This window comes from Amblyomma maculatum, chromosome 6 (genome assembly GCF_055883805.1).
Source record: "Amblyomma maculatum isolate TAMU_Amacu chromosome 6, ASM5588380v1, whole genome shotgun sequence".
NCBI classification, from domain to species: domain Eukaryota; kingdom Metazoa; phylum Arthropoda; class Arachnida; order Ixodida; family Ixodidae; genus Amblyomma; species Amblyomma maculatum.
This window is the reverse complement of record NC_139349.1, coordinates 153,713,202-153,731,347: the sequence shown is the minus strand read 5'-3', so window position 1 is coordinate 153,731,347 and position 18,146 is coordinate 153,713,202. Positions and strand designations below refer to the sequence as shown.

Here is an 18,146-nt window from a genome sequence, read left to right as displayed (position 1 = left end):
GTGGTCCAGTTATCCGGAAGAAAATGCGAACTACCGCGACTGGCTTTAGGGCCCTTTGTAAAAGACGCCGCAGAAGCAGAGGCGGAGAATATTACAATATTACAAAAGCGAAAATTGCATCACATTACAGGCGGGAGAAAAACAAACAAGGCGCTTACAAACAGCAGATATTTATGTTTCAATAAAGGCGAGAACATTACTACATTGTCATCAAAACTTAGTCTCAAGAGTCCCAGAGCTTATATAAACAGCTGAAGTATGGCATTTTTGAGAGAAGCACAAAAATGTCGGCGGTACAAGATTAAAAAAAAATATCACTTCGTGCATAAAAAACACTGCCCGCGACAGCAGCAAGCAGAGTCCCTAGTTGAATCACTTGACTGCGCAGCAGGTCTGCTCTAAAGACCGGAGTAGGGATTGGCAGATGGCTCTTCAGACAGGGTCCTTGTACGCGCAGCACATCATAGGACGGTTAATGCCAACATGCTTCAATCGATGTGTGACAATCAGCATGGTGGGTGGCGTGAACGATCGAATGACACTGCAATGCCTCCGTCGCCTGAATTCGCAGCACATTCAGCTAGTATATACGTTGCATTTCCTACTCAGTGCGCTAGACTCTGAAACATGTTGGAGGCAAAAATGAAAAACAGTTGTTATACCCAACTACACACTGGTCTAGCTTATGCGCTAAAACCAGCAAAAGCATGTCATGTGGCCACGCGACGTCAGACAACCCTACGCCCAATCAATGCTCGGCTATGCCAGCCACCACCCAGCAAGGGCCAGAGCAATGCCCGTGATTTTTTGCTTAAAACGCCAACGACGGATTTTATGGGTAACAATTGGCGTATAACGGTATCGGGTTAAAAATAATGGAAGCTTGATTCTTATTCTACCTCCCTACCTCTAACGAGCAGCTCAAGTGGGTAGGTCCTCCCAACTTTCCGATATCACGTGGTCCCGTATAAGTCACACCAATCATCGAAGAATCAGTGCGCAGTCTTGTCAGCTGCCAGCTAACACTTGCCAGCGCCATGCCCGTGATTCCGCTGACAACGCCCGCCGTGACACTGACGCCGTTGCCGATGCATGATTTTCGGAGTAATGGGTCCCTCAACGCGTCAAAAATACACCCGCTTGTAGTTGCGAAGTGTCAAGCGTACACACGATTTGGTAATTCTTTTTGGTCAGAAACGCCGTCCGGCTCGGGGTGCTTTTGGTTCAGTTTAGAGCTTCTCACAGCCTGTAAACAACTTCATAGCTAACTAATCCTGCTATCGTTTTTTATTAAAACCTCCTGAATTTTCCTAAAACAATTTGTTTGGTTTGTTTTGTGGAGCTTAAAGTCTCAAAGCGACTCAAGCCATTAGAGACGCCATAGTAGAAGACTCCGGAATTTGCGACCACCTGGGGTTCTTTAGCGTGAACTGACATCGCACAGCACACGGGCGCCTTTCGCCGTCATTGAAAACCGGCCGCCGAGGCAGGGATTCGATCCCGCATCCTTTGGAACAGTAGTCGAGCACCGTAATCACTGCGTCACCCCGGCGGTGCTCTAAAACAATTGGAGCACACTATTCTCAGCAGCTAAAAATAGCGCAGCCGATTCGTTTCTTCACGCATGTCTTGGTTTATTATTAACACAAGCGCACTAGTCGACGGGAACCTCCGAAACCTCCACAAATAGTCGGCACTTCATTTTAGAAGCGGTGGTATAATTTGGGGACAAACATAACCCATCGAAATTGCATTTCTGTTCACGTTGTTTTAACAGAATGCTGCACAGTCTCAGCTAACAAAATTGTAACTACCAATGATGCAATAAGGGCTCACCGGAAAGCCGATGCCGACGTAATTAGCACCGAATTTGCAGTTCCCCGCTAGATTTCAGCTAGACCTCTTCACGGTCTCCATCGCACAGAACTCTAAGGAACAGAGCCGAGCCGTTAAACCCTCCCTTTGTAATTTCAACAAACAATGGTTAAAAGCCGGGGATTTTCTTTGCCACCGAAAAAAGGGCGCCTATTTTAATCATCTTCTACGTCGGCCATATCAAACGCACAGAGTACTGTTTTTTTCCACCAGTATGAACGAGTGTGGAACTCTCTACACTTTGGTGAATTTAATCAAATGATTCACTTTTATGTGTTTTGTAAATTTTCATAAATATAATTTTCACGAATTTAAGCAGTGTGCTGGAGTTATCTATGCGTATTTTGGTTTAATGTAATCATTTCCTGCAACACTGAATATTTCTTATTTTAGTGAAGTCTTTCATTGGTGTCTTCAATACCTGAGCAGCAATTGCTTCAGTTGACAGTGCAGTGTTGCAGCTCAAAGCTGCTGACCATTCCCATATTTCTGGTCAGTTGCGATTTCTTGTATTTGGTAGCCATTTTAAAACATAACACTTGCTTTTCTGTTGTTGACAATGTTCTGATAAATTGGCAGCGTTTTCGGCTGGTCAGGTGTGGTTCAAACCACCGATAGGTGCGAATAAGCGCCAATGTTTTGCTGTTCATGCATATTATTTGCAGATCCAATGAAATCAAACTTAATGTCCGTCAAGTGCTCAAACAAACCCTGCATGAGCAGTTCGAATTGTGCGATGCCAAAAAAAAAAAAAAAAGAAAGCTCTACTGGGAGAACCGATAACATTTTTTTGCCATCAGTGTAAAATTTCTCAAAGTTCTTGCGGGAAAACGTTCTTATAATAGAAGCCGTTTCCGTCAATCTCATATTATGACTTCAAGGAAACGTGCTTTCTTATAAACAAGTGGAGAGGATAAAATTTGGCTAACGAATTTCAGGACAGCTTTCATTCAGATTTATCAACAATCTGTAAAATATTCAACCAATGCTCCCTTTCAGTTTTTCTCGGGTGACTAAGCGAATAATTAACTGCGCTAGCACAATTAATTGAGTAGCTGAATCCTATCTGCTTCTCACTACCATAGAAGGCGAAAAATTTACTTACCACCTTTGTGCGGCAACTTTCACCAAGAATTGACAAGCATGCGCATGTTTAACCTCTAAAGAAACTTCGACGTTGTGAATACTATCTTATTGAAAATCCTAATGGTACAATTAAATGTGCAGAATTTCGCACATGGTTAAAAGCAGGAGTAGTTCGGCAACTTCATAAAAATGGTCATGCTAATTGCGTGCATAATTATAGCTCCATTTTTTCTCAATGTTTGTTTTTTGTTTTTACAACAAACTTTCTGTACTCTTTTTACCCGCGAACCTGTTGGGGGAGCTGAAACCTTTGTATTGCATCCCAATTTTGTGTTCTTTGTACTTAGAGAAAAAAAGTATCACCGAACAACAAACTACACAAATCTACTAGAGAAAGAACTGCGGAACGGCATAAAAGCCTGACGTTAAAATAGAACTAGATAATATTTTGTTGTGTTTTGACGCTGTTCTGTTGTTTTATTTGACTAGGCAGCATTTTCATAACTGCGGTTTTTGTTATTAGACTACAATAAGAATAAGCAGGCTCACGTTAACCCATTCGTTTGATGCAGAATACGAATTTGCGCTCTTGTGGCCGCGGCTTCGGTACGGCATCTTCGACGAGATCGGCATACCCGGAAGCCGGCGGTTTCCCATGGTGGTCACCGACAACGACACGGTACGCAACAGCAGGCATCTACTGTGAATCCTTATTCTAGGTCTAACTGTCACTCCCTAAAAACAACCGCAATAAACTGGCGATATATTATGACGACACTGAAGCGGCAATTCCTGAATTACGTGTACTGTAACCACAATATAAAGCCAGTTTTTCTTTTTATCGCATTGCAGTGGCACTGCCTGTATACTTGGCTTTGCCAGTGGCATGTAAAGAATAAATATCACCAAAAGCGGACGAATGCACTTCACTCACAGGGTATTTGGAGTAGTGTGAATGCTGGCGATTATCGGGTTCAGATACACATCAGCTGAAGTGACCGAAGAAGCAGCAGCTCGAAAAGTTGAGCTTTATTTAGCTAGTGACGCGTCAGGTAGAATTTGGTTCATTATTTCTAGTTTCATTCCTCACAACTAATTAAAGCTTACAGGTTGAAAGCAGATATGTGCTTGAGCCTGGTTCAGTACTTTTACTGGACATTGAACATCCTTGTCGCGAGGGTACTTTCAATGTCTACTGAGCTCAGTTGGGCTCAGCGGATGATGGGTTGCAGTTTTCACTAACGACCGCTCGAGGGCGATCGACTCAATAGGGTTCATGGAGGGGCACTGGAATATCGGGGACATTTGAGAAAAGCCTCGAGCGCATGAATCACTGAAGTTCCGTATGCGACTTCAGGACTATTGTGGAAAGCCATTTTGATTTAAATACTAAATACTAAACTCTATTAAGAACTATACGGTTAATTTTTATTCGGCAGTGCAAACTGCTCACAGACTGCTCGAGAATCATATTTGCGAAAACGCCTTTGCAGGCTAGCGGGCGCATTGCTGAAATTGGTTTCTAGCGCAGACAGACAAGCACAGGAAAGAAAGAAGTTGACAGGACAGAGCGCTCTGCTCATTAAGTTCATTCCTTTACTTGTCCACCTGCGCTAAAATCTAATTTTGAGAAACAAACGCAAATTCTTAGAAATATACTAGCGTCAGTCCTCCCAAAAAATTTACCAAATGCGCCTGACAAGCACCTTTTTTGTACCTCACAGGTCACAAGACGGTTAGCTAAAGGCTGTAGAATTATATGCCTCATCTCGGTTTACAAGCAAGATCCGGTTTTGCACATGTGACCTTCATGCGTCCTCGACCTTCAGCTTTGGGGACAGCACACATTGGTTTCACTCGCCATTTGGTTTCAGCATCTTTCTTTAGCCTGCGACGTCACTCCTCACTGGTTTTTTCAGAGCAATGTTTACAGAGAAGTTCCGCCGCCGCGGCATCCAAACGACTGGCATCCTTTAATTTACCTCATCACCATTCGACACATTATAAACACCTTTGGAGCGCGTGAGACATGTCCGAACGTGTTAGAACTGCAGTTAGTACGTCCGTGTACTACTGGGCTTGTCCTGTACCGCAATGAGATGAAAGTTAGACAACCTTTGAAAGCACAGCCTCACGGGCTAGCAATTATGCCTGCAAATTAAGACTGTGGGGATAGCAGACTCGTCTAAAGTGGCGGCGAGCGAAAGAGATTTGCCTGCGCTACATCGGAATCGCATCCTATCTAAGGTCATAAGCTACCCTTTATTTAAGAGTCTGGTTACCAGCACAAATTCAACTCGACCTTTCAATCATGTCGCAATACAAAAACATAGACTCGACCTGTTTACAGTCTGCGACACCGTTAATTAGGGCCACACTGTCATATGTAAGCGAGAGGAAAAGACACAGAGGACAAGATTAATTAAGTAAATAAATTTGCGCAATCTGGCTTTCGCGTGAGGTTGTGACGCCGCCCCGCGAGAGCCGCTAGGAAACAAACCGAACGGAGGCCCCGCAGACGACGCTTACAGCGATAGCTCTAAGGCTATACTGAGCTATACCATAACCTCCTAAATACTATGCCTATACAGATGCGAAACGAAAGTACTGCGGATGATTAACGCCGGGATACTGACTAATCAATGCACGGTTTTGGGACGTACATTATAAGAAACAGATATAAATATAAGACAGAACTGAAGCGATCTGCAATCAGCCGAGCAAAAGACGCGCTTGCGAGCTTTTACTGTCATTCAGCTCTTCGTGAAATATTAATCAGCGATCGCATGTTTGTCCCTGCCAAGTTCACGCGAGGACGTGACAGCGACGACGACGTTTTGTCCGCTTTCCACGCATTTCTAATGGCAACGGTGTAGATAAACGCCGTACAGATTGAGTGCATCGCATGCCGCAAGGATACCTTTCGCGCATGCGCGGACAACTCGCGGAAAAGGCAAATTAACGAGGCACTGCTTTGAAATGTGTGTTTACGGGCTGTTTTTATGCCAGTGGGATAAGCAACCTGCGGTAAGGTTTGCCGTGTCGATGGCAGCGCCATAAAACACACCATTGAGAGAGGAGAAACTACTCTTTAACTACAACCGTAGTGCCGCTGTAGGCACCTGCTTGAACTTGCGGCATTCGCTTTTGCGCTCTCCTTAAACTACACGCGGTAAGCGTATAGGCTAATTAGGCAGAGTAATTAGGCGGCGAGTGAGTAGCGGCCAGGGTCTCATTACCGCCGGCCGACCTCTCCTCGTTTCTTTTCATTAAATTACTCTCTCTCTCTCTCTAGGCCGAGTCGAGGGTACTTGGACAAAGAATATTATTCAGCGAAACACCCGGCTCTGATTTTCCAAACTCTGAGCACGCAATTATCGCAGCTTGAGCAGTTTACAACAGCGCACTTTATCGCGCGCAGTGGAGGAAGTGTTTCACATACTGGACTCAATGCTTTTGCTTTTTCTTTTTTGCACCTCTTTGTAATTTTAATTTTTCCCAACTCCTGGCTCTTTGTGCCCTTACAGAATCCGTGTGCCATGAAACGTAGACACAAACTAGTTATTAATCAATTTCCTGCGCCGACATCACGTCATCGTTCATTCACACGGAATGCAAGAGAGTTTTGGCGGTTCTTTCCAAACCAGGTGTTCCCTGTGAGCCAGGCGAAAGGCTTGTCGGGGCTGCTCTCGCTGCCAGATGGTAGCCAGTGCGCGACAACGCCATCGGGCTTGGTACGACCGGACTGCCACCTATTTCTGGACCTCGATCGCAAGGCCACCCTCAAGGCTCTGCTACGGATGCCCTACGCTGCAGCTGTAAGTGGAGCTCAGATATTTCTCAACTTCCCACAACTATGGAGCCCTTCTTGTCAGGATGCCTTGGGGCAAAGGGTATCAATGGAGACACAGTCACCAATTCTACTAGAGTAAATTTGCTAAATTCACTTATATTGTGAAGTGACGCTACGTCACCATTTATGACTACCGTCGTCATTTTCCCGACTGCGCCTATCGGCATACGCTATGTTCCCGAGTTAGACCTGCTCCTGTGCAGTTAGGATCTGACCCCTGCCTAATGTATAGCTGTTTTGTTTTGTGTAGTCATAAAAGTTTTGCTTAGTGTAGTGTATAGTTGTGTATTGTATGTAATCAAATGTGCTCAGAATGTTTTTGTAAAAGTTCTCCATGAACCTGCACACTCATGTTTAAGACCTTTTGCGTTTTCGTTCACGGCATGATTCAATATTAAACTTCAAGATATAAACTGAACGGGAAACTAATGACTTGACTCTTACTCAGGCTTTGCCGAATCGTTCCCATGCGCTGTGTGGCTTGCCCTCCTTAGAGGCGGCGTCCGCTGCTTCTCCCATTCGATCGAGTTCACTCGAGAGTTGAACGAATACTAGCCTCCCCGGATGACAACAGCACTAAAAGCATTGAATGCAAATGCGCTGATTAAAAGTAATAGAAAGAAGACGTTCTACCGCCTGTATCAGAGATTCGGAATAATCGACACTTGGCCAGTTTAGCTGATGACGTCTTGTTGAAAGAAAGTGCCCAACAGGTGGAATACATGAACAGAGGGAGAAACGGACAAGTGCGCGGCGCTACTCCAGCCAGGATTTCATCGCACCTGTCTCGCTTTACAAACAAAGCAAGCTGCAATAAGAAAAGAAATTTGGTGAGCCCTAACTGAAAAATCAGAGCGTTATTTGCATGACGCACGATTTTCAGGAATAAGCTCGCTTTTCATCAGTGCTACATAGAGCAGTATAGATACGTTTTACTGGCTTTTCCTGCGAAAAATGCTTCAGCGGTCTCCGTGGGTGCTGCGCTTATGTTATGTATAACGCTTGTGTTTTGCTTTGAATCTTGGGCGACACTTCCTTTAGCTCTTAGTGAGCAGTAAGATGTCCTTCTACGGCACTTTTCTGATTATTACCCGTCCGCCTGGTACAAAATTTTCGTTCAGATCGTTGCTTACCAGATGCAACCTCTTCATTAAAATTATAAGAGATCACAGTGCTCTATTCCAAGATGCCGATAACATTCTACAGGGCGTCGAAACTGGCATGATTCAACAGGAATCCAACCACGCAGCGCTGACTACCAGCTGAGGTGCAGGCAGATATCGACTGCGTGCTCGCCGCCAGCCGTGCAATGATCGGCGCTGCGTTCAGAGTGCGAAAGCGCCTCATGGGAATACATGTATAAGAAAGCCTCAAAAGCTTTCTTTCTTTTCCTTTTTTACATTGCAAGTGCGATGTCGAAAAACCCAGAACTCCCTAAAACAGATTGCAAAATTACGAAACCTCATTTGGAATGCTATTCTCAAAACATGTTCACCCCTTCTTGCGCCAGAACTAATAAAGATAAGAGAAAAAGAATAAGTATATCAGGTAGAGGAAAAGCACGGGATCCTTTAGCCTAAGTTTACTGACTCTAGACTGACCAATTAATTAACTAGAGTAAAAAATGTCAAATTTGCTTTGAAAGGGCGCGGACGTCAATATAGCTACGGGGATTTGCAAACAATGCGGATACCACAATAGCACAAAAAGGCGAAAATGGGCTCAAAACCACCGTGTTTGTTTCGAATTAGGCCAAGAACCTGTAATTAAGACTCATTATTGCTTAACGTGACCGAAAAAGATATAATTTGGGTCAAAAAGGGAAAAAACAGGGGTATGATGTCACATCAGCCGGAAGTTGTCGTAGCAGTGCGAAAATGTCAAAGAATGAGAGAGAGAACGCCGGATTTGTGTCAAAATTATATTTAAAAGTGTCTAAAGTGCATAAATACTTACGAACATCAAGGAACTTATAATCTGGGTCAAAATTTTCAAAAATAAGGAATAGAGGTTAATGCCGTCACAACAAACCGAAAAAGTCGGAGCAGTGTGATTCTTCACGAGAATGAATAAACATATTAAAGAACGCCTAATTAGGGTCGAAGTAGTAATTAGTAACTAATTACAAGACACCAAAGTACCAATCTCTAATACAATTTCATACAGCCGCGCAAGGACTCGCAAACAGCTTTTGCCTTAGCGTACTTAATAGTTTTCTAAGTCCCTCCAAAGTGTTTTTTGTTTTGTTTTTAAGGATGGCGGCATGCATGCGCGGGATTCACCTAGCGGCCGGCACTGGACGGCAGTGCAATGCATGGAGACGCTCACGGAAACAAAATTTTCCGAACGATTTTCTCTTTCCTCGCACACGATGAAAAGAGGAACACGGTACGTCGCGTGATGGGGAAAACGAATAGTTCAGAGGGAGAAAAACTATCGGGAGGGGCGAGAGAGAGAGAGAGAGGGGGGGGGGGGTAGTCTCTGGAACACTGTGCGGTATATAAGCAGTGCCCCGCGCGTTCCTTCCAGTATTCGTGGTTGTAGACCAGGTATTACTTTGTGCAGAATACATTGAAAAGAATCGTGCTGCTAAGACCTAATTTTGGAAGTGCAGCTTTGTGCCTATAAAGCCATAGAGGCATTTTTTGGATTAGAAATAAATCGTAGGTCTGTCGAAAGACTAGCACTAGTGACCATGGCAAAGAACAAACGAGGCGATACAGGATGGCATGGGATGGGCATATTTCGAAACACGGGAACCTCGCAGTAAAATATTGCATGGAGTGCCTGATGAAATTCGAGGTTAAAAGTTAAGAAGCGAATACATTTACTGAGCTAGAACGGCTGATTGGACTAGTTGGTAAATAGCTATATCAACGGAGCAGCGGACAAGAAAGGGGCAGACACCAAGATGTTTGTCCTTTTCTGGGCCGTCGTCTCTACTGCTCCGTTGATCCCCCTTTTCATCAGCCAGATTATAACCACTGCAAGGCGAAGGCCTCTCCCATACTCCCCCACCTAACCCGATTCTGTGCTAACTGCATCCACTTGATCCCAGCGAACTTCTTAACCTTATCCGCCCACCTGACTTTCTGCCGTTCCCTCCTACGCTTTCCTTCCCTTGTAATGGAATTTGTTACTTTAAGCGACCATCGGTTTACCTCGCTATGCACTACATACCTTGCCCAGGCCCATTACTTCTTGATTTCCACTAGAATGTCATTAGTTTGAGTTATTTCTCTGACCCACTCTGCGCGGTTCCTATCTCTTAACGTTACGCCTACCATTTTTTGTTTCATAGCTCTCTGTGTTGTCCCCAACTCCCCAGCATGCTTTCCCCCTTTTTATAGCTTCTGAAGCTTTCTTAAACTCGTCCTTCGTCACTGGCGGAAGGTCTGACTGCTTTTCACTACTTCCTATCGCATTATTGTCCTGACTACTTCAGCTACTGTATAGATCAGTATAGAACTTCTCGGCTACTTTGACTATCATGTCCATATTCGTGACGACATTGCCCGCCTTGTCCCTCAGCGCATACACATGATTTTTGCCTATGCCCAATTTTCTCTTCACCCCCGTTCTTTAGAGCATGATCAACTTTCCCCATTTTCATTTTTCTTATGTCGGCCAATTTACGCTTATCAATCTTTTTCTAATATCTCTGCCAGTTCCGTCCTGTCTGTTTTGTTGGAAGCTTTAAGATTTTGGCATTTCTTAATCAAAACCTTCGTTCCTTTACATATACCGGTATCCTCTCTGACTATCTCACATCCCATCTCTACCGCGCAATAGGTAACGATATCTCTGAAATTATTGTTCATTGCTTCTACGCTTAAGCCATTAGACTCGGTTAAAGCTTAATACTTATTCTGTAGCAAGATCCTAATTTGTTCTGCCCTCCCACTCACTGCTAATTTGTTGATGGACTTCTTTCTTACTAATCTATTTCATTCCCTCTTCAGGTCTAGACTAATTCGAAACCTTATCATCCTGTGGTCACTGCATCGCACCTTTCCGATTACACCTACATCCTGCATAATAGATGGGTTAGGACACAGTATGAAGTTAATTTTATTTTTAGTCTAACCGTTGGGGCGTTTCCATGACCACTTCCATTTCTTCCGTTTTCTTAAGCGGGTACTCATGATTCTTAAGTTACTGCGCCGTGCAAACTCAACTAGTAATTCCCCACTGCTATTCCTAGAACCAATGCCAGAGCCACCCACTGCCAGGTCTCCAGCCTGCTTTTTCTCTACCTTGGCATTCAATTCACCCATTAGTAAATTTTATTTTCGGCGTATTCGCTAGTATTCGTTATTTTCGCCATTTCCAATTCAACATCTTCGTATAGATTTTCGACTGCCTGATCATCATGACTACCTGTAGGCGCGTAGGTCTGTTGAACGTTCAGTTTATACCGCTTATTTAGCTTAATTACGATGCCTGCCACCCTCTTACTAATACTACAGAATTCCTCTATAATACCAGCTATATCCGTTTTAAAAAGGAATCCTAATTCTGTCTCTCCGGGAAACCTCAATAGCACAATATTTGTCCACCCTTCATTATAGTATATGCCTCATTTGGCCTCCTAACCTCAATAAGCCCTATGACATCGCATTTCATGCCCTCGAATTCCTATAACAGTACTGCTAAACAACCCTCACTAGCTATTGCTGTATCGTTAAACGTTGCCAGAGTTAGTTTCCAGCGGTGGCTTTGTTCATATAAATGATTATGCAAAAAGAGCGTTGGCGTACAATGACGAATATTACAAGGAAGCTAAAAGCTAAGCATGCCAGACACAATGACAAGAAGTAAATATTCTTGAGCGATGCTTGCTTGCTTATTTTTATTCTCTACTTGCTTGGTTTAGGAATGTGTGCCGTTTAAGAGAAAAGATCTGTATACTATTCAATGGTATACGTGCGGTGGTGCCACGCTGTACAAGCGTCCATTTTCTCTGTGCAGAACAACCCCACCGCAGCGAGGTACCTTCCAACCCAGCACAACGTTTTATGCCAGCGGAAAAGCACGTCCGAGATCATTTATGCCCACGAGGACTTTGCCATGTAAGCTAAGGAATTAACGCTACCCTTTATTGCTTGAGCATTCAGTTTTGTTAAATGTCTGATGCTTAAAAATGGTGTTTTCCTTTATGTACAGCGCGGGCAAGCGTGTAATGGGCTCTAGTCTGTGGAGGAAAAAAAAAATGTGGCAAACGTAGCCAGTTGGAAAAAAGCTGAACATTTTTTGTTGTCACGACCGAACTTTGGGCGGTTTTTGACGCTTAAGATGTTGTGAAAGCAGAAATTTTGGCAGAAAGATCCACATGTTTTGTGGCTACAACAGAAAAATACAACATATCTACAGCGTAAAGAAAACTACTGTAGAAATACGTACAGTGCTACAGGCAAGTACCACAAAACTACAGAAAATTTGGCCGTTTACGACAGCACTATAAGATATTTTGTCGCATCTTTGACACGGTCGTGTAGTTCTTTTCGACTGTGTATTCACCAAGATTAAGCGTATGAATAAAGAGGATTTCTGCAGATGACTGAAAAAAAAAATATTTGGCAGTTCTCAATACGCGATTTGGGCATAAATTCGTTTCTTTTTCAGGAAGCTCTTCACTGAAATCATTTATTACACAAGCCAAAAAAAGAAACGAAATCAGCAATAATTGTTACCAGCTTGAGTCCATTACATGCTGTGAGGACTTCGAGAAATTAGGCTGCCGTTGCTGTCAATAGTCAAATTCGGTTCTTCTTTCTTGAAAGCGGTAAAAAGCATCCCAGCCACGACATTAACCATGTAGTATAAAGGCGGAAATAAAAGATACAAGTGACAAAAGCGCCACACTCGTTGATGGCGGTGGTCGTTTACCGTCCTGCGTTACATTGAGTGTCACATGGAACATGATATAGCGGGCATGGTTGGAGCTTTATAATGACCAACTTAGCTACCTCTGATACCAAGAGAGGTTGATTCCAGCGATCGTAGCGCTAATCAATAACGAAATGCAAAGAAAGTGAAGCGCTCTTGTCAGAGTTAATAGAGACTGACACCAAGGAAAGTACACTGGCTTTTTATGTTGATTGTTCTGCAATAATATTATCAGAAAAATAAACTATTAAAGTAGTGTAGAAAAACAAATCAGTGAGATGCCGCCATCGCATGCAACTGGCGGCATGTAGTTTTTTTCTTCAAGTTTTCATTCATTTATATCCGCAATTACACCTTTATTTTCATCGCTTAAGTTCAAAATAATGAGAGCACGCCGCCAATTTAGCCTTCGACTGAAGTACGTTAGGTCAGTCTTTGCAACTCGCACATTACACGAACCCTGTTGAACGATGTTACTAAACACTGATTCGGTCGCCTTGGCACTCCTAAGGTCTGCGAGGAAGTGGCGTCCCTCGGTGCCACGGGCCTCCGAAGTTCGCTCCTCATTACGGATTCGAGAACCAATGTTTGTCGGTGTGATTCCCTCACACAGAGAAAAGAAAAGAATAAGGAGTCACCGAGACTAAAAAAATTCTTGAAATGATGATAGACATTGATCTATCACCCTCGCGAAAATGGCTTGAATAGAAGCCAGAGCAAGCGGCGATTGAAAATTACTCCTGAATTTTTCCTTTAAACTCATACGCCGTAGCGAGCCGAAATGAGAGCGAAAAAAATAAAGGTTACAGGCCGGATGTACGCAATTGTTGTTTACAGCTCTGTGTAGCCAAAACTCTACTCGACTGCCATTTCCATTCACTAAATTTGGTGAACGCTGTCGCAGACGACGCACCAACAGTCGGCTGACGGTTTTTTTTTTTATTGCGAAAGCAATACTACTCGCACTTTCAAGCCATCAGCGTGGTCCCGGCGGTAGCCACGTTTGACCTTTGAACTTTATACGACTCCCGTAGACGACCTTAAGCTGGCAGCAGCTGACAACTTGGGTCTCTCGTTTCACGTGGGACGGTTATGTCAGAATCAGCCTGCTAGGACCCTGGCATTCACGCTACCCCTGTAGGCGACTAAGGCACGTTCATATAAAGCGGGGCTTTATATGTGGGCTGAGGAAGAAGAACGCTCAGTCACCCGCAGCTAATGCTTTCGCTCAATATTGGTTCAGCAGCGTTGAGCCCTTGAAATTTTTTTTTCGGTCGCCAAAGCCTACGCAGCAAGGAAGCGCTGCTTCGGTTTTTAAAGTACACATTCGTATGAGAAGACATATGTTATCATAAGGACTCTGTGTTATACTTGAGCAACAGCAGCATGTCTGCCCAAGTGCGGGCCGTTCGGCAACGGCCCCTCCCACAGGCATAAGGCGCTGCGCCGGTTTCTTGCAATGCCCTACTCATCGCTAGGTCTACTCGCTTTCAGCGGACGGCACTTCAGAACGCGACTGAAGTCACAGCTTTGCCCCAAAGGTTCATCTTTCGTAATCGTATTAACATCACGGCGGACTTTTTGGAAGCAGCAAGCAGGCAAGCAGGGGAGTCCTCCCCATTAACGCTCCAGCGTTTAGACGGGCCAGATTGTGATCAACTTGTCCACATGCGAAACCAGCGCTAGAAACACGGACGGAGAGGAATACAAACACACATTGCATCCGTGTTTCTAGCGCTGCTTTAACATATAGTCCAACCAACTCGCCCAACAATCCACTTTGCTCAACCTGTTCTGTTAGTCGTGGTAGAGGGGACACTTTGCACATTTTTTTGCAGCGTCTTTTTCCTGAAGCGCTTCTTCGTCGTGCAGCTGACCTAGCTGTTCCAGCTTCCGAGTATACCGTACCAGACTGCGCGATACCTGAATCCGTTGCCAGGCGCAGCTGTTAACCAGTTCGTCCTCCTGCTCATGGAGTGCGCGTACCAAGTATGGCTGGCACGCTGCGCGGCCGCATACAGCAGCAGTGTTCCGGATCTCCATGAAGTAACCGCAAAATTACGGAAGGAGGTCTGATTCCACTTGCTGAGGGAACGTCGCATCCTTGGCGAGCGGAGGTTCTCGTAGATTTGCTGTCGGCCGTCTGGGATTTTATCGGTTGCAGGTGAAACACTTTCTGTTTATGATTCTATTACAGGGAACGGTTGTCTTTGATGACACCTGTTGTATGGTCATGAAGGTCCGCCTCGTTGGCTCAATGCCACGATGACGCTGCTGGCCGTCTTCGCGTAAGATGCTACCCACTCCTGTGGGAGTATCGCGGCCCCCTTATCCGGGTAGGGCCCCAACTCGAATACAAACGCTCCCCCAGTCCACACTTGGCACGGAGAAGGAAATTTGGGGGGGGGGGGTGCCGGAGTTGTTGAACAGATGATTAATGGCTGAAGATTTATGGGAGAATCTGGGGCACGGCACATTCCGGTGCCTATCCTCCTTCCCACCTGAAAACGGCAGGGAAGGTCGTCTCGTAACAAAATAAGCTCGATAAGACGTGCTTTCGGCAGCCTAATGTGATCTCATGAAGTATCGCCGACGACTATTGCCGGCCGCTTGCAGTTTCGTTGAGCGGACCGGGTCACACCATCCTGCGATGTAACCAGCTGCCAGTTTCCGTTCACTGTAGCCAAAACTATACTTGTCCATTTTCATTCTCACAATTGGCGAACTCTGTCTCCACGATTACCAGATTCGCACACACATTGCACGAAAGCGGTTCCTCATCACTACAGCGCCGGCGATCGTTTGCGTGCCATCCTTCGTCGACAAAGCAAGTGCAGAATAAAGAAAATCCTCTTGTTGAATTAATTTTTCAGAGCCTCGCGTAAAGTGGAGGAATTTTGGCGAAATGGCGTCAGAGCGATCGGCTCTTGTTGTGGCAAGGGCGCGACAATGAGCAACTAGTTTCGATGGCGTAACATGTTATTGCCCAACTGTCGAGCAGCAAGTTAGCGACAGCTGTTCGCGAGCGACAACGACATATTTCAGAATAGTTTGTCTTTCCACGGTGTGGAACCATCAGAACCATGCACGCAAAGGGATTGAATTTGCTCACGCAAGCCTCAGGTTCTAACTCAGAGTTCACGCAGGACAGTGAGAGACGCATGCGATATCTAACTGAAAAAAAGAATTGTACTTTTTAACGCCTGTGTCGTGTTCTGCTCCACGTGTCGGGCTTTTCTGGGCTAGCTGTTTTCGCCACAGCTCTTCCGTGTTCTAGAAGGGCACATGCTGAGTTGAACCCATGGCCGACTTCTCCTAATGGGCGCAGAAGCCGAGAGCCATCCCGGCCGACTAGCGAGCCCCAGTTCCGCTTCATTAGGCCCAAGGGGAACGCGACCAGCCGCGTCGTGCTACTGCTCGATGCATCCGAAGGAATGTGCGTAAGTGAACTTCGTCCCACCCAGGGGAAATCCCAGAGCTCAAGAAACACGTTTTCACGGCTACGTATTTGAAATGCATGCATTTGGCGAGACAGTATGCTCAATGTGCTATCTATTTTTTTTTTTTATTTTTCCGATCCTATGAAGAAATACGTTTTTTCGAAGATGGAGTAAACAAACTAGATACAAAACTGTGGAGTAGCGTATAAAAAAGTAGCTATTTGATTTGGATGCTTTTTCACAGACATGTAAAAAGTTCTAAGCGACACTTAAGCGTCGCATTTATGGATGAATATAGGAGCGTCCTCTTTTACAGCTATTATCATGCTCGTCCCCCCTCCCTCCCCCCCACTTCCGTATCTTGAATATTGTTTTAGATCGGTCAACTATACCATCATTATTGAATTTTGACTATGACGCGTCAGCGCCGTCTGTTGAGTCGCTTTGGTGGCATTATAAGGAAAAAAAACGAAATAAACGACAGCACAGAGGCAAAGGGACAACACAAGGCAATACTGACAACTGAAAACTACTTAGTTGTCAGTACCGCCCTTGTAGTTTCCTTGCCTCTCAGCTTCTGCTTTTGCGGTTTTGTCTTTTAAGAATATCCTTTAACTAGCCTACAGCCACGCTCTATTAGGATATTCTTCTTGGGGATCCTGATTCGCGTAATGTTTGCCCCTCACTAATCAGTGAACGCCTACATTGCACCTCTTTTATCTATAGTATACAGTGGTGAGCTGTCATAACATGTAGAAGGCCCAGCCGACATATAAAAAAAAAGAAGAGAGTTGCGACCCAACGCTTTGTTTGCACAGTATTGAAGAAGCGTTGGCTCAAACGTTGGTGCATGTTGATTGAAAAAGCAACGGGAAGGACACGTTCACAAGAGTACACAGGACGAAGCTGAAAACCAAACAAGCTTATGACGCCCTTCGGCTGAATGTAGTTGCAGGTGGAATAATACGCCCCACTGGCAGATCAGCACCACCTGCAGATGACCTTATATTGCAAGATGCTTCGTCTGCGAAGGACTGTTTTGTTCTGTTTTGCATGTTGCATGTTTTTTTGCATGTTGAATGCACGTTCTGTTTTGCATGTCGTGGCGCTACCATGAAACCTGGCCATAATAGAGAAGAGTAGCAGCGCCGCACGCATCCAGTTTGAGGCTATTTTTCTCCTAGCCACAATACGGTGTATAAACAGCCAATATGGCCACGAGACACTGTGGCGAGAAACAAATGGCTCTTGTGCGCTATCACTTTACCATAATATTTCCATTGCTTTTCGATAGCGTCCACGTGAACCCTCCGAATTCTGATCTCTCAGAGTAGTTGTGATGTCGCACGGCAGTGATCAATCACGCCAACGCCAGCATAGAAGTGGAGACATGCCCCCAGCAACTGCGCCTCCTACACAGAAAAGGCTGGCGGGCGCAATAGTGGCTGTTCTCCATGCTTAACAGGGTTTAGGTCGCAAATTGGACGACACGGAGAGCGTTGCCCATATTACGTAAAGTCATGCGTTCATTCTTTTGTGCCCCCAACCCAGCGCTGCGGTTGGATGCGAATGGTGCATCTGGCGGTTTCTCGGTTTGTACAATCGCGCCTTTCGGATGGGGCGTGTCTGGCGCTAGTTGCGCTGGCCGGAGACCAGGCGCACGTGCTGGCCAACATTACTCGGATCGAGGCACGATCCAGGCGCGAGCTCCGGCTGCGGCTTCCTCTGGGCTGCGGGGATGCAGGCGTCCACCCAGCCAGGGGAATGGACGCAGCTGCACAGGTAAGTACGCAGTCTCTACTGAAAGTGAGCATAATTGACCATGACGGTGTTCACGGCAAGCAAAATCTGATTAATTGATATCTCCTTGCGGCTTATATTTGCCAGGCTGCAGAACATTCATGTCTTGAGGAGAGAATCGGATTTAAAAACTTGAACTATTTATCCCCTGCACTGAATTCACGCCTTTGACGTTGAGACCCGAAAAGACTCCGCGATGACAG

General features: G+C 45.1%; 1 protein-coding gene across 1 annotated transcript in view; it reads left to right on the top strand.

Annotated features, from left to right (window-relative positions):
• Positions 1–3,601: 3,601 nt before the first annotated feature.
• LOC146187095 (calcium-activated chloride channel regulator 4A-like) overlaps positions 3,602–18,146 on the top strand; it is a 69,701-nt gene continuing 55,156 nt past the window's right edge. The window contains exons 1-5 of the mRNA XM_084605759.1: positions 3,602–3,640; positions 6,609–6,779; positions 11,786–11,886; positions 16,032–16,143; positions 17,695–17,925. Of these exons, the coding sequence (XP_084461885.1) occupies positions 3,617–3,640; positions 6,609–6,779; positions 11,786–11,886; positions 16,032–16,143; positions 17,695–17,925 (639 nt within the window). The 5' untranslated portion in view covers positions 3,602–3,616. The remainder of the gene's footprint in view (positions 3,641–6,608; positions 6,780–11,785; positions 11,887–16,031; positions 16,144–17,694; positions 17,926–18,146) is intronic.